General features: G+C 32.5%; 3 protein-coding genes across 3 annotated transcripts; all 3 read right to left on the bottom strand.

Annotated features, from left to right (window-relative positions):
- Positions 1 to 3,702: 3,702 nt before the first annotated feature.
- Positions 3,703 to 6,412, bottom strand: LOC18055557 (protein STRICTOSIDINE SYNTHASE-LIKE 6). Its single transcript, XM_006452756.2, has 6 exons — positions 5,793 to 6,412; positions 5,446 to 5,655; positions 5,295 to 5,362; positions 4,643 to 4,879; positions 4,248 to 4,380; positions 3,703 to 4,128 (listed from the first exon to the last, which is right to left on the bottom strand). Exons 1-6 carry the CDS (start codon positions 5,994 to 5,996, stop codon positions 3,862 to 3,864), a joined length of 1,119 nt encoding a protein of 372 aa, XP_006452819.1. The 5' UTR covers positions 5,997 to 6,412; the 3' UTR covers positions 3,703 to 3,861.
- Positions 6,413 to 8,418: 2,006 nt separating this feature from the next.
- LOC18055556 (protein STRICTOSIDINE SYNTHASE-LIKE 4) lies at positions 8,419 to 11,083 on the bottom strand. The gene is made up of 6 exons (XM_024178304.1): positions 10,770 to 11,083; positions 10,403 to 10,618; positions 10,179 to 10,246; positions 9,092 to 9,328; positions 8,874 to 9,006; positions 8,419 to 8,785 (listed from the first exon to the last, which is right to left on the bottom strand). The coding sequence occupies exons 1-6, from the start codon at positions 10,932 to 10,934 to the stop codon at positions 8,513 to 8,515; spliced, it is 1,092 nt and encodes a 363-aa protein (XP_024034072.1). The 5' UTR covers positions 10,935 to 11,083; the 3' UTR covers positions 8,419 to 8,512.
- A 1,839-nt stretch (positions 11,084 to 12,922) lies between these two features.
- Positions 12,923 to 17,050, bottom strand: LOC18055555 (protein STRICTOSIDINE SYNTHASE-LIKE 4). The gene is made up of 6 exons (XM_006452754.2): positions 16,840 to 17,050; positions 16,460 to 16,675; positions 16,225 to 16,292; positions 13,825 to 14,061; positions 13,609 to 13,741; positions 12,923 to 13,461 (listed from the first exon to the last, which is right to left on the bottom strand). The coding sequence occupies exons 1-6, from the start codon at positions 17,005 to 17,007 to the stop codon at positions 13,183 to 13,185; spliced, it is 1,101 nt and encodes a 366-aa protein (XP_006452817.1). The 5' UTR covers positions 17,008 to 17,050; the 3' UTR covers positions 12,923 to 13,182.
- Positions 17,051 to 20,601: the final 3,551 nt, after the last annotated feature.

Raw genomic sequence — 20,601 nt, 5'->3', positions numbered from 1 at the left:
TTAAGGAATCCAAATATAGTATAAATACTACATATTATAAAATGTTGAACAATAAAACTACTAACTTCTTAATAACATACATGTTCCTAGATTGAATGGTAGGCCAATAACCCTATCAAAGAAATAGTACCTTTTTTTAACAATAATGTTAGAAATCTCAACATTTGAGTCATAACTTAACTCCTAAATGTCATGTGTCACTCATTTATTGAATGATGAATTTTATAACTTTTAAAATTACTTAACCACCATCCAATAAACGAATGTTACATTAATTGAGATTCAAATTGAGAACTAAATGTTGGATGCCTAACATTGTTATTTCTTTTTTAATTAATAATTCAACACATAATTGGTGTCCTAAGAAAGCCACTCTGCGACACTGGAGCTAAACCTTAGCTTCAACAATATAAAAAAAGAAAGAAGTAAATAAATAAATATAACGGAGATTTATGCGAAGTCTTAAAATGCTATATAAAACAAGTTTCTATGGCAAAGTGTGGAATGCCAAACCAATAAAAGAAATATTACTTAAACTAGTGTATCCAATTTTCATTAATAATATGCGCCAAAACCTTTATCAATAAACTTTTTTCGTTCTTTTATGAATAAACATCAATATGGAAGAAATGTGGTAGTACGTTAAGAAAAACATTTTGAGTACAAATATACCTCATTTACACAAATTTAATCCTGTTATTAAATAAAATAAATATTCATATTTCGTTTGCTGACAATTTACAACTCATTAATTGGATGGTGACAGTGACGAAGCGAGGATTTTATTTTACGGTGGGCTAAAATGATTTTAGTGAAGGTATTAATTACTAGATTTTTTTAGTGTGGGCTATATTGAAATTATTATTTAAAAAATGTTATATGTATGTATTTTGTTGAAAGATTTATCATTGAAAATAAAATAAGAATGAAAAAAATTATATTTAATTATATTTTAAGAAATTTAAAAATAGAAATTGAGTTGGCTCGCAAATTGTTAAGTACTTGATTAAGAAAATTATGAAAAAAAAAATTATAAATTATTCCTATGAATCAAGGGATATATTGAAATAAATCATAGTATCGAATATAAATTGAACTTGACATGTTTTTATTGTAAATCAAATTCTTTATTTTTAGGATAAAAATAAAATTAAAGCATTTAATACTTTTTTTAAATCATCAAAGTTAGAGGTAAAGAATGAGTGAGGCTCAGATAGAGAGAAATGAGTTGAGGTTGAGATGGATAAATTTAAAAAATTCAAAGAAAAATTAAATATTATAAAAATTAATAATATAACATTATAAATTAATTTATTTAGAAGGATTTATTTAAACATTTTCCTAAAATTTGAATGGAATATATAACCCATCTTAGGATGTGTTTGGGATTGAGGTTGGATAGCTGTAATTTAAAAGCTATAGCAGTAAAGTATTTGGTAAACATTAACTGTTGTAACTTGAAACGTATGTTGATATGATTTTTCACTTGTATAATAGATAATCTATTATATCTTTAATAATTTTATAATTTTGTCAAAATTATTATTTAAAATTTATATTTACTATATATTATCAATTTTTATTTTATAATTACGATTTTTTTTTCACAACAGCTGCATCTTAAAATGTACAATACCTCAATCCCAAACACACCCTTAGTCTCCAGCTGGCTTCACCACTGGATAGTGAGATAAAACAATTTATTCACTTTATTCTTGTAAAAAATGATCGACTACTTAATAAATGATATATCATATGTCGCGTCATTTAAAATAAAATTTAAGATAAAAATTTGAAAATTATATTATTGTTGAAATAAAATATATTACATCATTTGGGTAATTAAAATATAGTAAAATTTCAATTCATATATATATTGTAAAATTCTTCATACACAAAAAGAATAATTAACGGTCTATTCATGCCACAAGGTTGCGGAGGCATTATGATTTCAGGTACCTTCCACATTATAAAATTGAGCAGGGGTGGACCCATTTGCGGTATAGGCTTGAGAAAAAAAAAATCAATTTATTAATTATCTTTCTACACTCTCTTTTTAATTAAAAAAATTTATTATCTAAATAATTTCTTAAACAATACTTAATTAATTTTTTTTCTATTTTTCTTCCCAATTTCATTAATTCTCATCAATTCATCCATATATATTATTTTAGCTGCAATTATTATCACTAACTAAGAAAAATAAAAACTCACCATTTAAAAATAAATATTAACAAATTTTATCAGTTATGCAAATTAATGAATATCAAAAAATTATTTTTTACCAATCACAAAAACTAATGAATTTAAAACAAAATTATTTTATATAGAAAACTTAAAATATAGATAATGATATACTAAGAAATTAAGTGTTTAATTTATAAAATGTAAAAGTAGAGAGAACATGTAATTGTATGATAGAGAGTGAAAGTAAATAGTGAAAGATAATTCTGATATTTTAATTGTTAATAATAAATTTATTTTTTAAAAGTGGATGTAGAAAAAAATTTGGCCGATTCTAACTAATCCCACCCTTTGCAGAACTGACATCATTACTTAATTACAAAACTGACATCGCAAAACTGCCGCATTCCCCAGTTATGTGTTTTGACTTTTGACCCTCCCTTTTCATCTTCATTCCACGATCAAGAGAACAATCTTCCAGCCAGTTTCATCCTTTTCATGAGTTTAATTTTTTCCAGTGATTCTTCCAGGTAAAACTTGTACTTTATTATTAATTTATTAAAATTACTCATCTTATTATCATTTTTTTTTTATTTGTCATACTTGTTTAGGATTTATTTTGGATAGATAATTAGGGATTGAAATATATATATAATTGACACAATTAAATTTCTTAGCCTCTTGGACAATAAATTTGTAGCAGATATAGACATATAGTATATATATAATTGGCACAATTAATTAATTGTTGTTTTTTTTTTGTTACTTATAATATTTTTTAAAATTTAAAAAAAATGAAGAACTTTCAGTTATCTAATTTATTTAAGTAATTAAATAATTTATTCAAATTTATTAATTAATTGATTCAAATAGAGACGATTCGTGAGTGAGGCGGGGGAATAACCCATAACGAAGAAAGGCAGCAAACAGAGGAAGCGGTTGAGGAGAGAAGTATCATTAGCCATTTAGCCGCATGGGATAATCTTTCTGGTTTCCTACCCTTTCACCTTTCCTAGTTCCTACTCCTTAATGGCTTTGATTCTTAATCTAATTTCTTCAATTCGTCTCCATTTGGCATTTGGCTGGTGATTCAACGTATTTAGATTGTCCTTTTATTTTTCTACCTTCGGTATCTAATCGTTTTGCTTAGTGTAAATAGTTTTACGGATAAGAGTACTGATGTCCCCTTATTAGATATATATTTTATTTTTTTGCCTAAAATGAAATTTCATATTCACTTTTGACTGCACGATATCACTTTTTCTGGAAAAAAAAACCCAGGTAAATAATGATTGGTTCTAGATCCTCCCTTAAAATTCAGATGATCCATCCTCATTCCTAAGTCCTAACATCAACCAACGCCCCATTGCAAAAATTAACCCAGTTATGCTTATATGTAATATTCCAAGATTAATAGTATTTAGCGAGTCTATTTGAAACCCTAATGAGTAGGATGAACACACAATCATATTTATATGAAATTTTATATTACTAAAATACCCACGATTGAGTTCACTATTTATTATTAAGGGCAATCCTCCGCTATTATCAAGATTAGTCACTACACCCATTCAACAGGGTTATAAGAACATAAACACACCTTAATACTGATTTAATCAATTCGGGAACAGAGTTTTCCCTGAGGAAACCATTTTCTCTCGACACAAGTTATGCAGCTTAACTCAGTTGCACTTTCCCTATGAAGTTAGAGGTGAGGCTAATCATGTAGAGATGATCATCAACCTGCAAGCCTGAGGTCACAAACGACATCAACTGTCCGGTAGGATCAACAAGATTTCTGATTATAGTGCCATCTTCTGCAACATTTATTAAGTGTGCTCCGCCGCCTAAGGTGATGAATCGAGAGAACAGTTTCGGATATGCTGCTAGAACATGTTTGATTAGCTTGGAACTGTTTAAAACCTTCATCCTCCTAGCATCCAACTGCAGCAGCATTGTGCAAGTTATTAAACAAAAATCTCAATTACGTATTTTTGCTTTGAAAGATTCTTTGGCCTTTTTTTAAAAACAATATTTTTAATACAACTATAGAATTTTAATACCTTTATTATTGCAATCCAAAATGTGCCATCTGGGGCAAGGTTGATGTTATCAGGTGCACCTGGTAGGTTTTCAGCGAAAGTTTCTAATTTCCCTTTACGCTCGCCCTTCAGCCAATACTTACGGCACCTGAATCTGAACCCAAAAGAGATGAATGATATTACATATACATAGTTGGGATACGTAATTTCTATTCCAAATGATGGGGAAAATTATATGTCATCATTTGATATGTGGTGTAATATTATCACAGTTATGGTGAAAAAATAAAGTCAACCAACGTCCAACACATGTCAAATAAAGATTCTATGCATGCAAAGTTTTACTCAATAGAGAATCAATTTACAACAGACACTAGATGGATATAATTATAAGTCAAATAATTGATTCTACTTACTTCCATGATTCACAAACAACAACATAATCTTCATCTCTTGAGAGTGCAACGCCATTAGCAAAGTAGAAACCATCAGCCACAAGTGTTGTTATATTGGATGAAGGATCATACTTGAGTAGCTGACCATGAGGTTTCCCCTCAAGAATATCCAGGCAATACTCGTGGGGTAAATATTTGGAGCTTGATACAGTAAAATATAAACTACCATCTGATGCTTCAACTACATCATTTGCAAACCTGTTCAAATTGTGCAACAAATGATAAGTAAATGTTACAAATTAAACGTCCTCTGTTTCTCCAGTTATCAACAAACAACAGGATGCTCATAAGAGGGACGGCCGATCTCACAAAAGCAAAAGATGTCTTGATTTGTCTATAAAACTACACAAGTGCATAAAGAACATCAGAATAAGTGGCATGTTTTATCTTGCACAGATGGCTCATCTAAATTGATCAAACGTTTGTTCACATGTCGTTTCTTGAAGATAAATCTAGTAAGAGATCACCAGCAACTCTCGCAAAATTGATTTCTTCTGAGTCATCATGACGAGGCAGTAGCTAGTGATGCACTGCCAAATGCAAACGGTAAGATTGCACATGCAGGAAGAGCGGAGGAATTAAAATGTTCTGTTCTCAGTATGAGGACAGTTACCTCAGTTTAGAACCATTGACGTATGATAAAAAGTTCTCTACGCCGTCTTCGCTGACCTTGTGCAAACCCTGAAACAAGAATAACAGTTAACAAAGTCCATGACTTTAATCTAATAAACTTAATTAACTAGGAGTGACGAGATAAGGCTCACGTTTGCGTTGTCGCATATAATTAGATGGCCTTCTTTGGTCGATGTAAGTCCAACTAGAGTTTGACTGTCAATAAATTTCCAATTGACCCAAGTTCCATCTTGCAATCTCTTGATCCAACCATCTCTTGTAGCTGTATATATCACGCCATTTTTATCCATAGAAGCATCCTCCGGGTGATTCACACTTCCCTCTCCAACTTTAATAAAATCCTAAGCAATAATTAAGAAAACATTAATCAATTAAAAATTAACACAACCTAGCAGGAGGCAGCAGCTAGCCAATGAAATAAAAAAAAAAATCCCGTAAAGCAAACGACAACAACAACAAGATTTAAGGAGCAAGGCACCTGTAACTGAGTGGCTGACAACACAGCGGGCTGGGGCACCTCATCCAAGACTGGAGATATTGGCGAGAAGTAGACGATTTGAAGTAAAAAAGCAATCAAACAGACGAGCAAGAACCCAAACGAATAACAAGCCGGCACAAAGAGTTTTGATGAGGTCCTCCCTTTCTTGCTGGTTTCTGGTTCTGTCTTCCTGCTAGGAGCCATTGCTCACTAGCTGCTTTGCTACCTACTAACGCCAAGCTCAAATTTATTTCCTCTGCTCGCGGTTCTTCTACAATCTTCTCTTTGCCTATTATGTCCCATCAACCCACTCACTGGATTCTTATACACCACGTTGACGGATAATGTCTGAGATCACACGGGAGGCATTTGTCGGTTCGGTTGGTTTTTTATCCATCCGAACCGACCGAGCGGCTCGGGTTTTGAAGCCTCCTAACTAATCCTATAGATAAATCGTAAATAGTAGGTAAGAGCCTTTTCATAATGGCAGAAGCTAACATCTGCAGCTGCAACCATGGGATGCGTACATCCACGCGATGCTGCCAGCTACTAACGTCACGCGACTCGCGAGTATGGCGTTGGCGAAAGTGCACAAAGGTAAAACTCATAACTCAAAAGGCACTTTGTGTAGAGAGAAATGTGTTCTGCGACTGGCATTAAGTAGAAAGGTGCTTTCTAGAGGCGATTTTGTTTTAGCTTTGTGGTGCACATTAAAATACTCATTTTTCATATAAGATTAGACAAAAGAATAGAATAGTTTGAATAAGATTAGACAAAAGAATAGAATAGTTTGAATAATGTGTTGTTTTTTTGACCACAGGAAATATAGCTCGCTAAAGTTAATTGGTGGGCCGTAAATTTATCACCCACGGGCCACGGCCTCCACTCGCCCAATTGAGGGCACTGATTCCAACCTCATCTCCTTCTGGATTCAATTTCAAATGTTCCTTTTTTTTTTTTTTTCATTTTTTTCATTTATGGGTGGGAATAGAACTAGGCAGTGTTTACTTTTTAGAGTGGGAGTGTAGAGTGTGGATTCCTTCCACTCCAGTGTTTACTTACCTTAAAAGAGGGAGGAGTGAGATTCTCACTCCGTGGATCCCACCTAATTTTGGAGTGGAGAGTGGGATTCCCACTCCCATGAGGGGAGGTGGGAGTGATAATCCACTCCCCCCTCTTCCCATTTTACCCTCATAATTAAATTAAATAAATAATATTTAATAAAATAAATAATATCATATTTATTAAAAATAATAATTATAACATATTTATTTTATTAAATTTAATAAAATAAAAATAAATAAATATTATATTTAAATTAATAATATTAAACATTAATTTTAATAAATATTAATTATTTATTTAATTAATAATAATAAATATTTTATTCTAAAAAATTAATTTTGTACTATATTATCAATAATAATATTTCATTTGTGTTGCTATTATTAATAATTTTTATTCACATAATTTAAATTAAAATTAATAAAAAATTATGATTTACATAATTAAGAATATTAGTAATTATTATTAATTTATAAATATAATAAAATATTTATTTTATTTTCCAAATATATTTTTTATTAATTTTTTAATTACAAATTATAATTCTTTACATAAGGATAAAATTGTAATTTAAAATAATTTATTCCCAATCCAAGACAAAGTAAACAAATAATTAGGATTCTGATTGATAATTCATACTTTCATTTAGTCTAAGTAAACACCCTACTCCCACTCCACACTCCTAATCCAAAGATTCCCACTGCAATCCAAAAAGTAAACGCAGCACTAGAATATATCGTATTACAGAAGTCAAGATCTCGTTAATTACGTGCATTATTTAAATATGTTCTAGATCCTTTGGCTTTCACACTCTCTATCAGTCCCATAGTGTGTGTATAAACCATTTGAAAAATCTATTCACTCCACACTGTTGGCATCATTTTATCACATGGCCGGCTACCCAACAGCCCCGCAATCATCATGCTCCTTTGAACTTTATCATCATTTTAGTTACATCCACGTATTTCTTCCAACAAATAAATGTTCACTTTTTTTTCTTTTTTCTTTTTTGTTCTTTGTTCTTTTGCTGGTTGATCTTTTTATTTATTTATATTAAATGCTGTTTTTAAATATTTTCTAGCTTATTTGCATTTTGTTTTAACCAACCAAATGCATTTTTAATTTTTTAGACAAACAATTAAACACATTTTCACTATTTTCATTTTTGAATACTTTTTTTAAAAAATAAACTATCAAATACGTTTAAAAATTTGGGACAATTTTATTTTTCAAAACAGGTATTGAATAGAATTATAAAACTGAGCAATTAGATAAATATATAACTTTAGATACCGTTTGTATTTTGTTTTATCTCAAACATATTTTAAACTTATATAATAAATAAATTTTTAAAAAATTATGTCATGAAACAAATAAAATAAAATTGTCAATTTCAATACACATATCGTAGATAATAAAATTCTTTTTTTAAAAAAAAAAAGAAAAGAAAAGAAAATCTACATACCTCTACTCTTAAAAAATTCCAAATTTCACCTTCCAGAAGACTTCGATAAATTTAAAAAATTCCAAATTTCTTAGCTAAAAGAGATTCGTTTTGGCCAATATAGATGTCACGTCAAACACTAAAATATTGCAAAGTAGAAACATTTTTGCTTGCATCTAAGTCTGTGCTGTTGAAACGATTTATGCAGCTTTCACTTCAGTGGCAATTTCCCAATGAAGTTGGAGTTGATGCTGGCCAAGTAGAGATTTCCTTGGAACTCCAAAGCTGAAGTCACAAATGAGATATTCTTTGCATTAGGGTCGTTAAACTCCCTGATTATACTGCCATTTGCGGAAACCTTCACTACTTTTGCTGCCGCTCCCTTGCCTGTGCTCATCAGTTGATTTATCAGTTCTGGATGTTCTTCCAACAGTTGCTTTCTGTTCTTGGAGCTATGCACAGTCTCCACCGCACTAGAATTCATCTGCACTGCTTGATTAGCATCATATGTATGCACAGTACTAATCAATTTAGATTAGTCGCAAATGTTGTTAAATATAAATTTTAAATACCTTGATTAAAGAAATCCAAAAAGAACCATCTGGGGCAAGGTTGATGTTATCGGGTCCACCGGGAAGGTTTTCAATAAATATTTCTCTGTCTCTTTTATCCCCGAGCTTCAGCCAATGCTTAATGCACCTGAATCTGAACCCCGAGTATAGAGAATTAAAACAAATTGAAGTGTATAAATATATAATTAGTTGATTTTGTGCAATTAAACTCGACTTACTTCCACGATTCACACACAACCACAAAGTCTCCATGTTTGGAGAGTGCAACGCCGTTGGCAAAGTACAAACCCTCCAGCACGATTGATACTTGTTTCGATGAAGGATCGTATCTGAGCAGCTGGCCGTGAGGTTCTCCCTCAACAAGGTCTAAGTAATACGCTTTTGGTGCAAATTTGGTGCTTGATACGGTAATATATAAACTTCCATCTGATGCTTCGATCACATCATTTGCAAACCTGATCAAATGGCACAAATGGATCTTAATCATGGTGGAATTTTGTACAGGGTCCTCTCTCTTCGTGCCGATAAAAGAAAAATTCAGGAAAAAATAGCATTTGATTGAAATATAGTTATCCCAATTATTGTACATTTACGTTTGGTCCTCTTCTTTTTACAATTTTTTTTTATGTAGCCTATTAAATTTGATCATTTCCTTCTTGGTTTTATAATTAAAAAAAATTGTAATCAAATTGACAGTCGATTGGAGGATCGAGAGCTGGAGAGAAAATTTAATTTTAGAATATCAATTTTTTTAGTTTTAAATATATAAAAATTTTCTATGTCCAAAAATAAGGGTCCAGAGCACTTGGTGTTTTATGGTCTAGTGTTCAAGTGCAAATAATAGAAATATACTGTTAAGTGTGAATAACGGGAACATATAAGACTTATGTGTTAAAATTTTAAAGCTTTTAACTTTTTCACTTTTCAGCAAAATAAGAGGGAACACAAAGTAATTTGGCAAAGATGGGGTACGGTGCATCCGGGGTATCATGTCTTTGTCCCAGAATAAATGGCTTTTTTTTTCTTTTTTTTTTCAGCTAATCAATTAGTGTTAGTTACTGCTGAAAATGTAAATGCCAGTGAATTCTGTATATAAACTAATTTAAAATCCCACCAAATCAACAGCGAGGAATCGCTTATTTGTGGCTATTTTGATTTCACTGGTAAAAATTCCCAGCAAAAAGTAGACTCATTTGACTTTAAGAACTTTTTTTTTTTTTCTTTTTTTGTTAAAGGTAACAGCTTATGATGAAGTAAAGGAAAAATAATACTAAAAAGTTGAACTTAGTAATCTAATTTTGTTACCTTAGTTTGGATCCCGTGACATGTGATGCAAGAACCGTTACGCCATTTTCGCTAACCTTGAGCAAACCCTGATCATTTTTGAATAACAAAGATTATTTTTCAATTTATGAATAAGTGCCCACATATACATTTAATCAGCTGTGTACTTATGAGGAATTATTGATGCATGCCATCATTTTCTTGGAATGTTCAATTCACGCAACAAAGCTTGAGAGCTGTCTCACCTTGTCAGAGTCGCAAACAATTAGATTATTTTTTTCCTTTGTTGTAGTGATTCCAAGTAAAGTTTGACTGTGTATCAGTTTCCAGTTCTTCCAGGTTCCATTATTTTGCAATCTCATGATCCAACCGTCTCTAGTAGCTGTATAAACCACACCGTTTCTATCTACAGCAACATCCTCTGGGTAGTTAACAACTCCTTCTCCAAGTTTAATCAATCCCTACAGGAATTTATGAACAAAAAACTAATAGTAGTAATTCACAGTGGCCACAAATATAGGGCATTGCAAAATAAGTGAACTAAACACAAACGTAACAGGTAACTCAAAAGCAAACAAAACCAACGCATAAAAAGGATAGCTCTTAAAGTACCTGAAAAGTGCTGATCATGGGGAGAAGAGAATCTGAAGATACTGGAGGCAAGGAGAAGAAGATTTGAAGCGTAAATGCAAGTAAACAAGCTAGCATGAAGCCAGAAGGCATCCAGAATTTTGATGAGGTCCTCTCGGTGGTTCGTGGGGTACTCTTCGGAGGCATGAGCTTCAAATCTGCTTTAGTTTGGTATGCGGCCGGGAAGATTTATAGAGAAGTAATTGCGGGGAAAATTTACGCCATCCCACGTAATTTGACATAATTGATAAAGAAGCCCTTTCATTGCATAAATTGAGGTGTCATTTGGTGTGATATTCATTGACCGGATGATTTTGTAAATTTTTTTAATTCTCCATTTTACTCTTCATGTGATGAAAGTCAGATAATTTGGGATGCAATATATATTTTTTAATTAAGGACGACATGCTTCCAAAGTTTGATATAAAATTCATATTAAAAAAAATTATTAGCATTAGGAATCCTAACATTTGAGTCTTAATTGATGTGATATTAAATATTCATTCATCAAGGTAAATTTAAGAGCACTCATATGTAATGTAATGAATAATCAATGCAAATATTACTAAAAGGATAAAAATATAGATATTTTACAATTCATATACCCTAAATAGGAAAGTCCTAATTTTAAAAAACTGGTCAAGGATTGAACAGAAGACTAATTTAATTTTCGTAGAATAGATTGCAGATCGTAAATCTCATTCGTATGTTGTTACGGATTACCCTTTTGCATCCATTTTCATACAAAACGAAAGAAACTGGTTCTAACCGAGCATTTGGGCTTGACTTCTTGCAAAACCAGTGGTCAAATGGTGTTCGCATAATTAGCGTTACTGTCGATTTGCTTAAAAAGAAAAAGCAAATTTGGGTCCATTGTTGCCGAAATTGCCGGCCATTATCATTGTAACTGAAAGGGGGAGCAAATCACGTTTTTCACATGTTTGTTTAATTAATTTATATAAAAATAAAAAAATTTGAATGAGACAGCCAATGTTACTCGTTAGTGCACTTTGGGCCTCCTCATCATCATTACTCTTACCGTTTTATTGCAATTTTTAAACATTTGTGGGGGTATGTTTTCGAGGAGGGGTTTCAAATATTAGAGTGATGCTATTAGCACCCCATCAAAATTCTTTTAAAACTCCTCTCGTGTGTTTATAATTTTAACCTCTAATAAAATGACAAAAAAAACCAGTTTCTTTTTCTCAAACTCAAATAGCAGATTTCTCTCTTTCTCTCGCTCTGCATTTATCGTTACCATCGGTTCTTGTTTGCATCTTTGCTGTAAACCTACGATGAATTCTTTATTCGAAATGCTAAATTAGGAATCGTGTATACAAAAGAAATAAATAATTTAAGTTTTAGTTTTAATGGGAAGTTCAAAAGAAATTTTTTCTATTCTATATACGCACTTGACTAGTGAGTTTCACAAGTGTTAATTTGCATTTTTAGGTTTAAAATCTGTACAAATCATTCAATGATTAGTATAGCAAATATCAACGAAAGGAAAAAATTCTTAATTATTTCTTAAGAAATGTAATAATTTATAGGGTTTAAAGTTTGATTGCAGCTGCAGTTCTGACTTCACCAATAGTTATATTGTTGTCAAAATCATGGTAGCTTCTTTTAGAAAGCTTTTTTATTCGTCATGGGAGAGTTTGTAGTTCATTTCTTTTGATCGAAGATCTATAATAATACACTAAATTAGATAATTTTGCGGTCTAATGTTATCTTTCCATAAAATCTTTTAGGTCTTCGTTGGAAAGAGATAAATAAGGTCATTTATGAAATTAACCCATGGGGTGATATTAGTGATCATTTTATTTTAATTTTCGTAGCAGGTGCTTTTTAAAGAAAAAAAGGTTTTATTAGAGTAATTGAGGGGTGCCAATAGTCCCACTCTAAATATTATCATATCTCAGATTATTTAATATTCAGAATGCATACATTGCGACTTTCAACAAATGGGCCGCAATTGGCACAGTGATTTCATTTCGTTGGTGGTGAAACTCTGTTTTAATCCGCATTTTTTTTCCCCTTAATCTTCTCCGCATAAAATTCAGTAGTGATTAAAGTACTGATACCGAATCCATGACCTTCTCCAGTAGAAGCAATCCACTACCAGTCGGCCGTGGCCAAGAATTCAAGAGAAAAACAACCATACCAGACTAGCTGACTAGGTCTCTTATTCCATATAAAATAGTACAGTTTTGATTTTTCTGTAATTGATCAGACGGAAACACTTAGAAACATAATAGGGTTCCCATCTTTGTCCTAGCTATAGAAACCATTTTTCCTTTAAAACATCAAACAAGCTTATCCTCTATTATTACTTATTATTCAGGTGTCCACGGACTCAAAACCGCATTTAACGACTAGCTAAGCTGTGCCCCGTTTACAAAGGTCTCAGTGGAAGTTTCCCAATGAAGTCGGAGTTAATGCTAGCCAAATATAAATTGTTATCATGGCCCTGAGCTGAAGTCACAAAGGATATATCCGTTGCATTAGGGTCGCTGATTTCCCTGTTCAAACGGCCATCTGCTTTAACATTTACTACTGCTGCTGCCGCTTGCTTGCCCATGGGGATTAGTAACTGAATCAGTTCTGGATATGCTTCTAACAGTTGTGTGCTTTCCTTGCAACTTTGCAAAGCCTGAATTCCTTTAGGATCCATCTGCAGCAGCATATGCAAGTTATTCAGATTAGCTGCGTAGTTTTTTCTATCCAGAATTCTCAAGTATACATGTGTCTTTGCTTTGAATGATTTTTCGTTGGACCCTCCTTTTCTTTTCAAAAGAACCAATGAGATAAATTTAAGTACCTTGATTATAGAAATCCAAAAAGAGCCATCACGAGCAAGATTGACATTATCAGGTCCACCAGGAAGGTTGTCAATGAATATCTCTCTGTCCGTACGTCCGCTGACCTTCAGAAAATGCTTAACGCACCTAAATCTGAACCCCAGTAGAGATTTAAATGTACAGCAAGTACTAAATAGAAATAATAAGTCTGACTTTGTGCAATTGATTCAACTTACTTCCATGATTCACAGACGACCAAAAAGCGTTCATCTTCGGAGAGTGCAACCCCATTAGCAAAATACAAACCATCAAGCACGAGAGATGTTTGATTGGTTGAAGGATCGTATTTCAGCAGCACTCCATGAGGTTCTCCGGAAACCAGGTCTAGATAATACTCTGCGGGTGTGAATTTCGTGCTCGATACAGTAAAATATAAACTGCCATCTGATGCTTCGATCACATCATTTGCAAACCTGATCAAATTATGTAAATGATAATAAATGTTCTTGTCAGTGGCCGTGGCTAGGAGGAAATTATATTATAGCTTGGCCTAAACTAATATGATCTTTAAATGAACTTTTATGTGTTTATTGAATTCTTGGGTATGGGCTTATTGGATTTTCATCTAAAGTCTGAATTTGGATTTTTCAAAGGTATTTTGGAGAATTTAGTTTGTTTATTTATTTTTCTAACTTATATCTAATTATGAGACATTTATATTTAAATAAAAAAAACTTTTCCAACTCTCATATGAATAAAAAAGGTCCAAATAGAAAGTTAATGTTGTATCTAGACTACACCACTAATAAATATTCTACACAACCTTAGTTCTATTATTTTAATTATGTTTCATTCCTCTCAATAATATTTTTTAATTTACTTATAAACCAAAAACAAACCAGAAAGGGCGTATATTGCATTTTGGTTTTGACTATAAATAAAAGAAAACGAGAAATAAAATAATGCACTTTACTTATAAACAATAAATTTTTTTTAATTAGTACTTAAGTTATAAAATCCATAACAAGTACATATAACTTTTACAAGGGTAGAAATGTAAATTATTGAGGTTTCATATGTTCTTCATCTTGAAAACAAACAACTTACCATTTGCAGTCAGACATTAGAAAATAAAAATAAATATATCATTTAGATATATGCATTCAAACCCATTCAGATTTTAAATAAAAAAGCAAACACTGCCTTACAAATTGCTATGTACATATAACGATATTTTTTAGATAATAATTAATACAAAAAATGCTTATTTAAGGAGATGTTACCAAAAAAAAAAAAAATTATCAAGGACAGTGCAAACACTATTTATCTTAGTAGAGGAAAAAAAAATCATTAATAATTTTTTCATTTTATCTAAGCATATAAGAGATTGTCTAAGAGTTAGCCTTCTCTACCGCAGCCTTTAGGGTTTACATTTTGTATTATTAGTTATTTATAATCTATAATTATATTATTTTTATAAACATTACATACTATTATAACATTAATATCGATAAATTAGTAAATATACTTGAGCTATAGAATTATCCTAACAAATTAATCTCATGGGAGTTCTTAAGCTTATGGGATTATTCTATGGGCCAACGATAATTTTAATGCAAAGTTGTGTATGCACTAAATATAGAATATAATAAATTTTTTTATGAATTAGTCAAATTTCAAACTTATTATCATACCACCAAACGCACCTGAAAAGTACGTATTAATTATACAATGTCCCAAACACCATCTAAAATGCTTAATTTTTTTTTTTTTTGTTGGTATAATTGAAACCTAGCATTTTATTTAAGAAACCCTATTATAAAACAGAAATGCTATTTACAAAATGGATTGGAAGATTCCTCATTTGGTAAGAGACACCTCCAAGCCAAGATGGTATGATATATTTTGTGTCTAATTCGAAGAAGTGACAAAATCTTGCACATGGCTCATTTTAAATTATTACGTTCTTGTTCATTTATAAGTCATATGTAATAGAGAATACGTGACTAAGGGGTCATCATATCGAAGACATGCAATCACTGTCCACTGATGACAACTTGTTCAAAAATTGTCTCGTTCTTGGTCGTGAATAGGCAGTGTTTGTTAACCTACGCCTTAGCTTGCACATGCCAAGATTCCCCAGCACAGTTTTAGAACAAGATGCTTACTTTAGTTCCACGAGTTTGACACTTCTTAGCTATTTCGCAGACATGTGCATGGCAAAATGTTATTTTAGTTATTAGATGATATAATTACCCTGTGAATCCATGTACTTAAAAAAATTACCCAAAATCTTCCAGTTCATGATTACTTTTTACGTATTGTAAGTTAGATTCATTTGAATTTTAAGTTATTTTAGGCAAAATATTATTTTACACTTGAAAAATTAGATCTAATAACTATGAAATTAACATCAAACACGTTTTAGTAGTTAATTTTTAAGATTATTAAAAAAAAAATTCTCTCAAGTTGGCGAAATCCTAGTGACCAAAAGAGAATTTACTTTGAATAAAATTTTAGACCGAGGACTCCTAACAAAGCGTCAGAAATCAAAAGTGATCCATCCTCTGAATAATAAAACATGGCGTAGCAAATAAGCATGCACTTGTTGAGACAAAACGAACCAGAATTTGTACCTTAATTGGGAACCGTTGAATTGTGATACAAGAACGGTTACGCCTTCTTCGCTGACCTTGAGCAAACCCTGATGATCAAATTGGAATAACAAAGTTGATCTTCAAATTTTATGAATTAGTGCACATATACAGGCTTAAACAGCAGTGTATTTCTGACGAATTATAATATTGCATTGCCATTATATTTAAAAAAAAATTCAACTAACACAAAGAAACCTGAGAGTAGTTGTCTCACCTGTTGAGAGTCGCACACAATTATTACGTTATTTTCCTTTGTTGTTGTGAGTCCGAGTAATGATTGACTGCCTACCTGCTGCCAATCTTCCCAGGTTCCGTTTGGGTGCATTCTCTTGATCCAACCATCTCCAGTAGTTGTATATAGCACACCGTTTCCATCTACAGAAACATCCTCAGGGTGGTTCACAATTCCTTCTCCAAGTTTAATCATACCCTTCAGGAATTCATGAAACAAATCAGTGGTGTGTATTCACGCCGGCCACAACAATTATAAATAAGTGAACTTTTCAACACAAACGTAACAGCTAGCTATAGACAAAACGTAAAGCAAACAATTACAGGTTTAAAGGAATTTATGCACAGCTCTTAAATATACACCTTAAAAGAGCTGTTAGTGGGTACAAAGGTAGCTGAAGACACTGGAGACAAGAAGAAGAAGGTTTGAAGTGCAAAAGCAAGTAAACAACCAAGCAGGAAGCCAGAACATTCTGGCACCCAGAGTTCTGATAAGGTCTTGCAGGTGGTTGGTGGGTTTCTCTTAGCCATTTTTAACTAGATGTAAATATGCTTCAATCTGATGCCCCGGATGGACAATTTATAGGGAAATATTCTTCACTGTGCTCTAGTGTGCAGGCTTAATTTCATTGTAGCATTTTTTTTTTCCATGTGTGAAAGTAATAATAACACATACATATATCAATTATTAAAATAAACAGTAGAAAAATTTCATATATGATTCTAATATTTAATATAATCAAAACATATCATCAAATCAAGAGCTAATATGCATGTGTCATTGGTGAGGAGGGCTGTCACTGTTAAAGCTTACATAGCATAATCACTATATCGCTACATTCTAATTTTGTGATCTATGCAGTTAATTGTGAGCTCATTCTTAGAAATAAAGTTTTACGATTTTTAATGTTGTCATTAAGGTCGGACCAACAATTTTATGATAATAGCCCAGGCTAAACCTAATTTGTAGTGTGTACGTAATTTTGGAGGGGAATTAAATTCACACTTAAAAGAGAAGATTCACACGAAAATTTTTGTTCTATGAGAAGTGACGATCGAAATGAGAGACATTTTTAAAGAAAGAGACAAATTGACAGAGTTGATCTTCAAGAGAGAGAGTTCATAAGAAATTGGGGACTGTTACGTAATTTTAATGATAAATAAGTATTTAAATATTTAAATATTAAAAATACTGTTATAACTTGAGCTAATTAAACAATCCCATATCATTTAATACATCACTCTATATACAAACTAAATATCCCAACTGTAGGCATAGCATTATTGTAATATTAATCAAGAAGATAAACACTTTCAGAAATAATCAGAAACCTATTTAATACATAGTAATTATTATTATTACCACTGTTGGCATTGTATACCAATATTTTTACATCTTAATTATTGTATTTATTATTTTCATTTTGCAAATAATAATGATAATGATAATGATAATGATGATGATGATGATGATGATAATAATAATAATACAAAGTTTGGTGAGCTTGTTGTTTATGATGTTTATATTATCATTAGTAAATTAATGTCATGTTTTTTGTATTGAGGTACTGTAATTTTTAAATTACAGTTGTTGCGGAAAAAAATTACAATTATGAAATAAAAGTTCATAATGTATAATAAATATAATTTTTAAATGATATTTTTCATAAAAATAATAAAAATATTATAATACATCATCTTTATATATAACTAGTAGTGTTTACTAGATACTTTTATAACTTACAAAGTAAAAACTATAAGGGTCCAATTTCGATACCAAATAATCTATGAGCAAAGGCTCCAGCAATGTAGGATTGTTGGAGCATATTGAACACACAGCCAATTCATTTGGACCAATGGATCCGTAACCACCAAATGAGCGGTTAAGACGAAGGCATCCATTCTTTAACTTTTGACTTTTGTCAAAGTGGAGAGAACACTTCGAAGAAAGCTGACGGGATCAGTACCCCCTTTCTTATCATTTTCAGTTCACCGAATATTTCAAAACGAATCATCATTCTCTCCTTCCAAAACTCACCATCACCAAAGTCAAACTAGCCTTAATTAACTTTGCAGAGATTTCATTTGTATCAACAACCATGGAGATCGATCCGTATATTGATGCTGCGGCACTGCCGTTCAGTGGCACAGAGCCCATCTTTTGATATAATTACAGACTAAGACACCTTCGTTGGTCGGAATTGTGCAACTTGTTCAATTATGGAGAAAGGCAATAACAGTATTTTAAAGTTTTAAATTAGGGTTATTTTTACTTACCTCCCCTGAGGTTTCACATAATAACAATTTAATAGAAAGTATGATGGTATTATTACATCCCTCCCCTGCTATTAGTATTTCTGTCAGTATACCGTTTATGAGCCAAAAAATGACGAAAATACCCCTTAATGGCTTAGAGGTACAATTTCCCAGTTGGTGTGTTCTTCAAGTTCTATTGAAGCACTGATTACAAAACCGAATCCAATCTCCGCTCGACGAATCCGATCATTTTGGAGTCACAACCCGATGCGAGGAATTTGTTTCCGCTCCCAATCCTTCTTTCATCGAAGGCGTTGCCACTAAGGATATCCACATCGATCCTTTTACGCTGCCCTCGGTCCACATTTTTCTCCCCAAGTTTGCACTAAACCATCCCGAGCCTAACTCCAGCCGCAATCGAAACCTAAACCGCGCGCGAACTCGAAGAATGCAGAGGTGGACCTACCACGCGACCTGCTTCATTTGTGGAGGAACAGCTACGGCTCCCTGAATGCGGCGGTGGCTGCGAGGAAAGAGGAGTATCAAAGAAGCAGCTACAGCGGCCACGGCAATGCCGACGAGGAAGCGATGAGTTTGAATGGGAAATAGGAGGGGGAAATGGGATGCAGAATTAAGAAGCGTGGAAAAAGAGTACGATGGGGACCACGATGGGGACCATTTCCACTTGAGGCTTCAAAATTTTCTTAGTGAAAAATAGCTAGTATCCACTAGCAGCACTACAGTAAAATTGTTTTGTTTGTGGGTTTGGTTGAAGTTGCTTTTTTCAATATTCAAATAAGACGGTGTGGCGTTTCCTTCCAGAAATCATTGCTTCGATCTTCCCTTTTTTTTTTTTTAACCCCTCCCCCATTTAAATAAAGAATTCATTTAGCCACCACGAATGTGCACAGGGGGTACGCGCTGGTGGATGTGAATAGGAGGAAACTACCAGTAATGTTTCAGTTCCACGGCAGTGGGTGGGTGAGTGGGGGAATCGCAAGGCTCTGTGATGTGATTGTTGTGGTGGTTGGGTAAAGGTTGGCGCCGGAGAATCAGTTCCCCGCTGCGTTTGAGGATGGGATGAAGGTGTTGAATTGGTTGGGGAAGCATTTTTTAATTGTTTTTACCTTAAATGCCAAATACCAGCTGGGATTAATGGGGTATTTTTGTTATTTTCTTGGCTCATAAACAGTCAACTGACATAAATACTAACGGCAGGGGAGGGATGTAATAATACCACCATACTTTCTATTAAACTATTATTACATGAAACCTCAGGGGAGGTATGTAAAAATAACCCTTTTAAATTATGAACCTCTTGTTTCTAGTGGGCTCAACTGTTTTATTCTACCCGTATAATGACTTTCAATATAATCACAATTTTATCTTTGTGTATAATTACTAGAAGGGAAAAGAAAACTCTAAAAACAACCCCATATTAGGAGTCGACGGTATCACAAACCCTAATTTTTGTTCTGTTCAAGTCCATCGAATTTCTTTTGGCAACCTCTCTCTCTCTCTCTTCTCCCTAACAAACTGGAAGTATAAACCTTAAAAACACAGAGCACAATCAGTGGCTCGTGTATGTTGTTTATTGTGGTGTAAAATCAAGCTTTTAAAACAACCACATGCGTGAGAAATAAAAATCATCAAGGCTGAGATCATCAGAAAGTATGTGGAGAGATTTAATCCCAAGTCATCATGTACAGACTGAGAGTATGCTTTACTATTTGATTCCACCAGTAGAAATTATCCGTTACGTTAAAAAAAAAATGTAACTAAAAATAGTATCATTTTTAATTTTTAATTTTTAATTTTATTTCCTTTTCTCTCTCATGTTGTAATGGGATGTTGTTACTTGATGAAGGG

The sequence above is a fragment of the Citrus clementina genome, unplaced genomic scaffold (genome assembly GCF_000493195.1).
Source record: "Citrus clementina cultivar Clemenules unplaced genomic scaffold, Citrus_clementina_v1.0 scaffold_1, whole genome shotgun sequence".
Taxonomy (NCBI): Eukaryota; Viridiplantae; Streptophyta; class Magnoliopsida; order Sapindales; family Rutaceae; genus Citrus; species Citrus x clementina.
The sequence above is the reverse complement of the archived record's forward strand: the minus strand, read 5'-3'. Positions and strand labels throughout refer to the sequence as shown.

Coding starts and splice junctions, on each gene's coding strand:
- LOC18055556 (XM_024178304.1), bottom strand. CDS start 10,934: ATGCCTCCGAAGAGTACCCCACGAACCACCGAGAGGACCTCATCAAAA. Junction 10,247..10,402: donor TTGTTTGCGACTCTGACAAG/GTGAGACAGCTC, acceptor AAAAATGATCAG/GGTTTGCTCAAGGTTAGCGA. Junction 9,007..9,091: donor GTTGTGTGTGAATCGTGGAA/GTAAGTCGAGTT, acceptor CTCGGGGTTCAG/ATTCAGGTGCATTAAGCATT.
- LOC18055555 (XM_006452754.2), bottom strand. CDS start 17,007: ATGGCTAAGAGAAACCCACCAACCACCTGCAAGACCTTATCAGAACTC. Junction 16,293..16,459: donor TTGTGTGCGACTCTCAACAG/GTGAGACAACTA, acceptor TTTGATCATCAG/GGTTTGCTCAAGGTCAGCGA. Junction 14,062..16,224: donor TTCAACGGTTCCCAATTAAG/GTACAAATTCTG, acceptor TAATTTGATCAG/GTTTGCAAATGATGTGATCG.
- LOC18055557 (XM_006452756.2), bottom strand. CDS start 5,996: ATGGCTCCTAGCAGGAAGACAGAACCAGAAACCAGCAAGAAAGGGAGG. Junction 5,656..5,792: donor TGTCAGCCACTCAGTTACAG/GTGCCTTGCTCC, acceptor ATTATTGCTTAG/GATTTTATTAAAGTTGGAGA. Junction 5,363..5,445: donor TTATATGCGACAACGCAAAC/GTGAGCCTTATC, acceptor TTCTTGTTTCAG/GGTTTGCACAAGGTCAGCGA.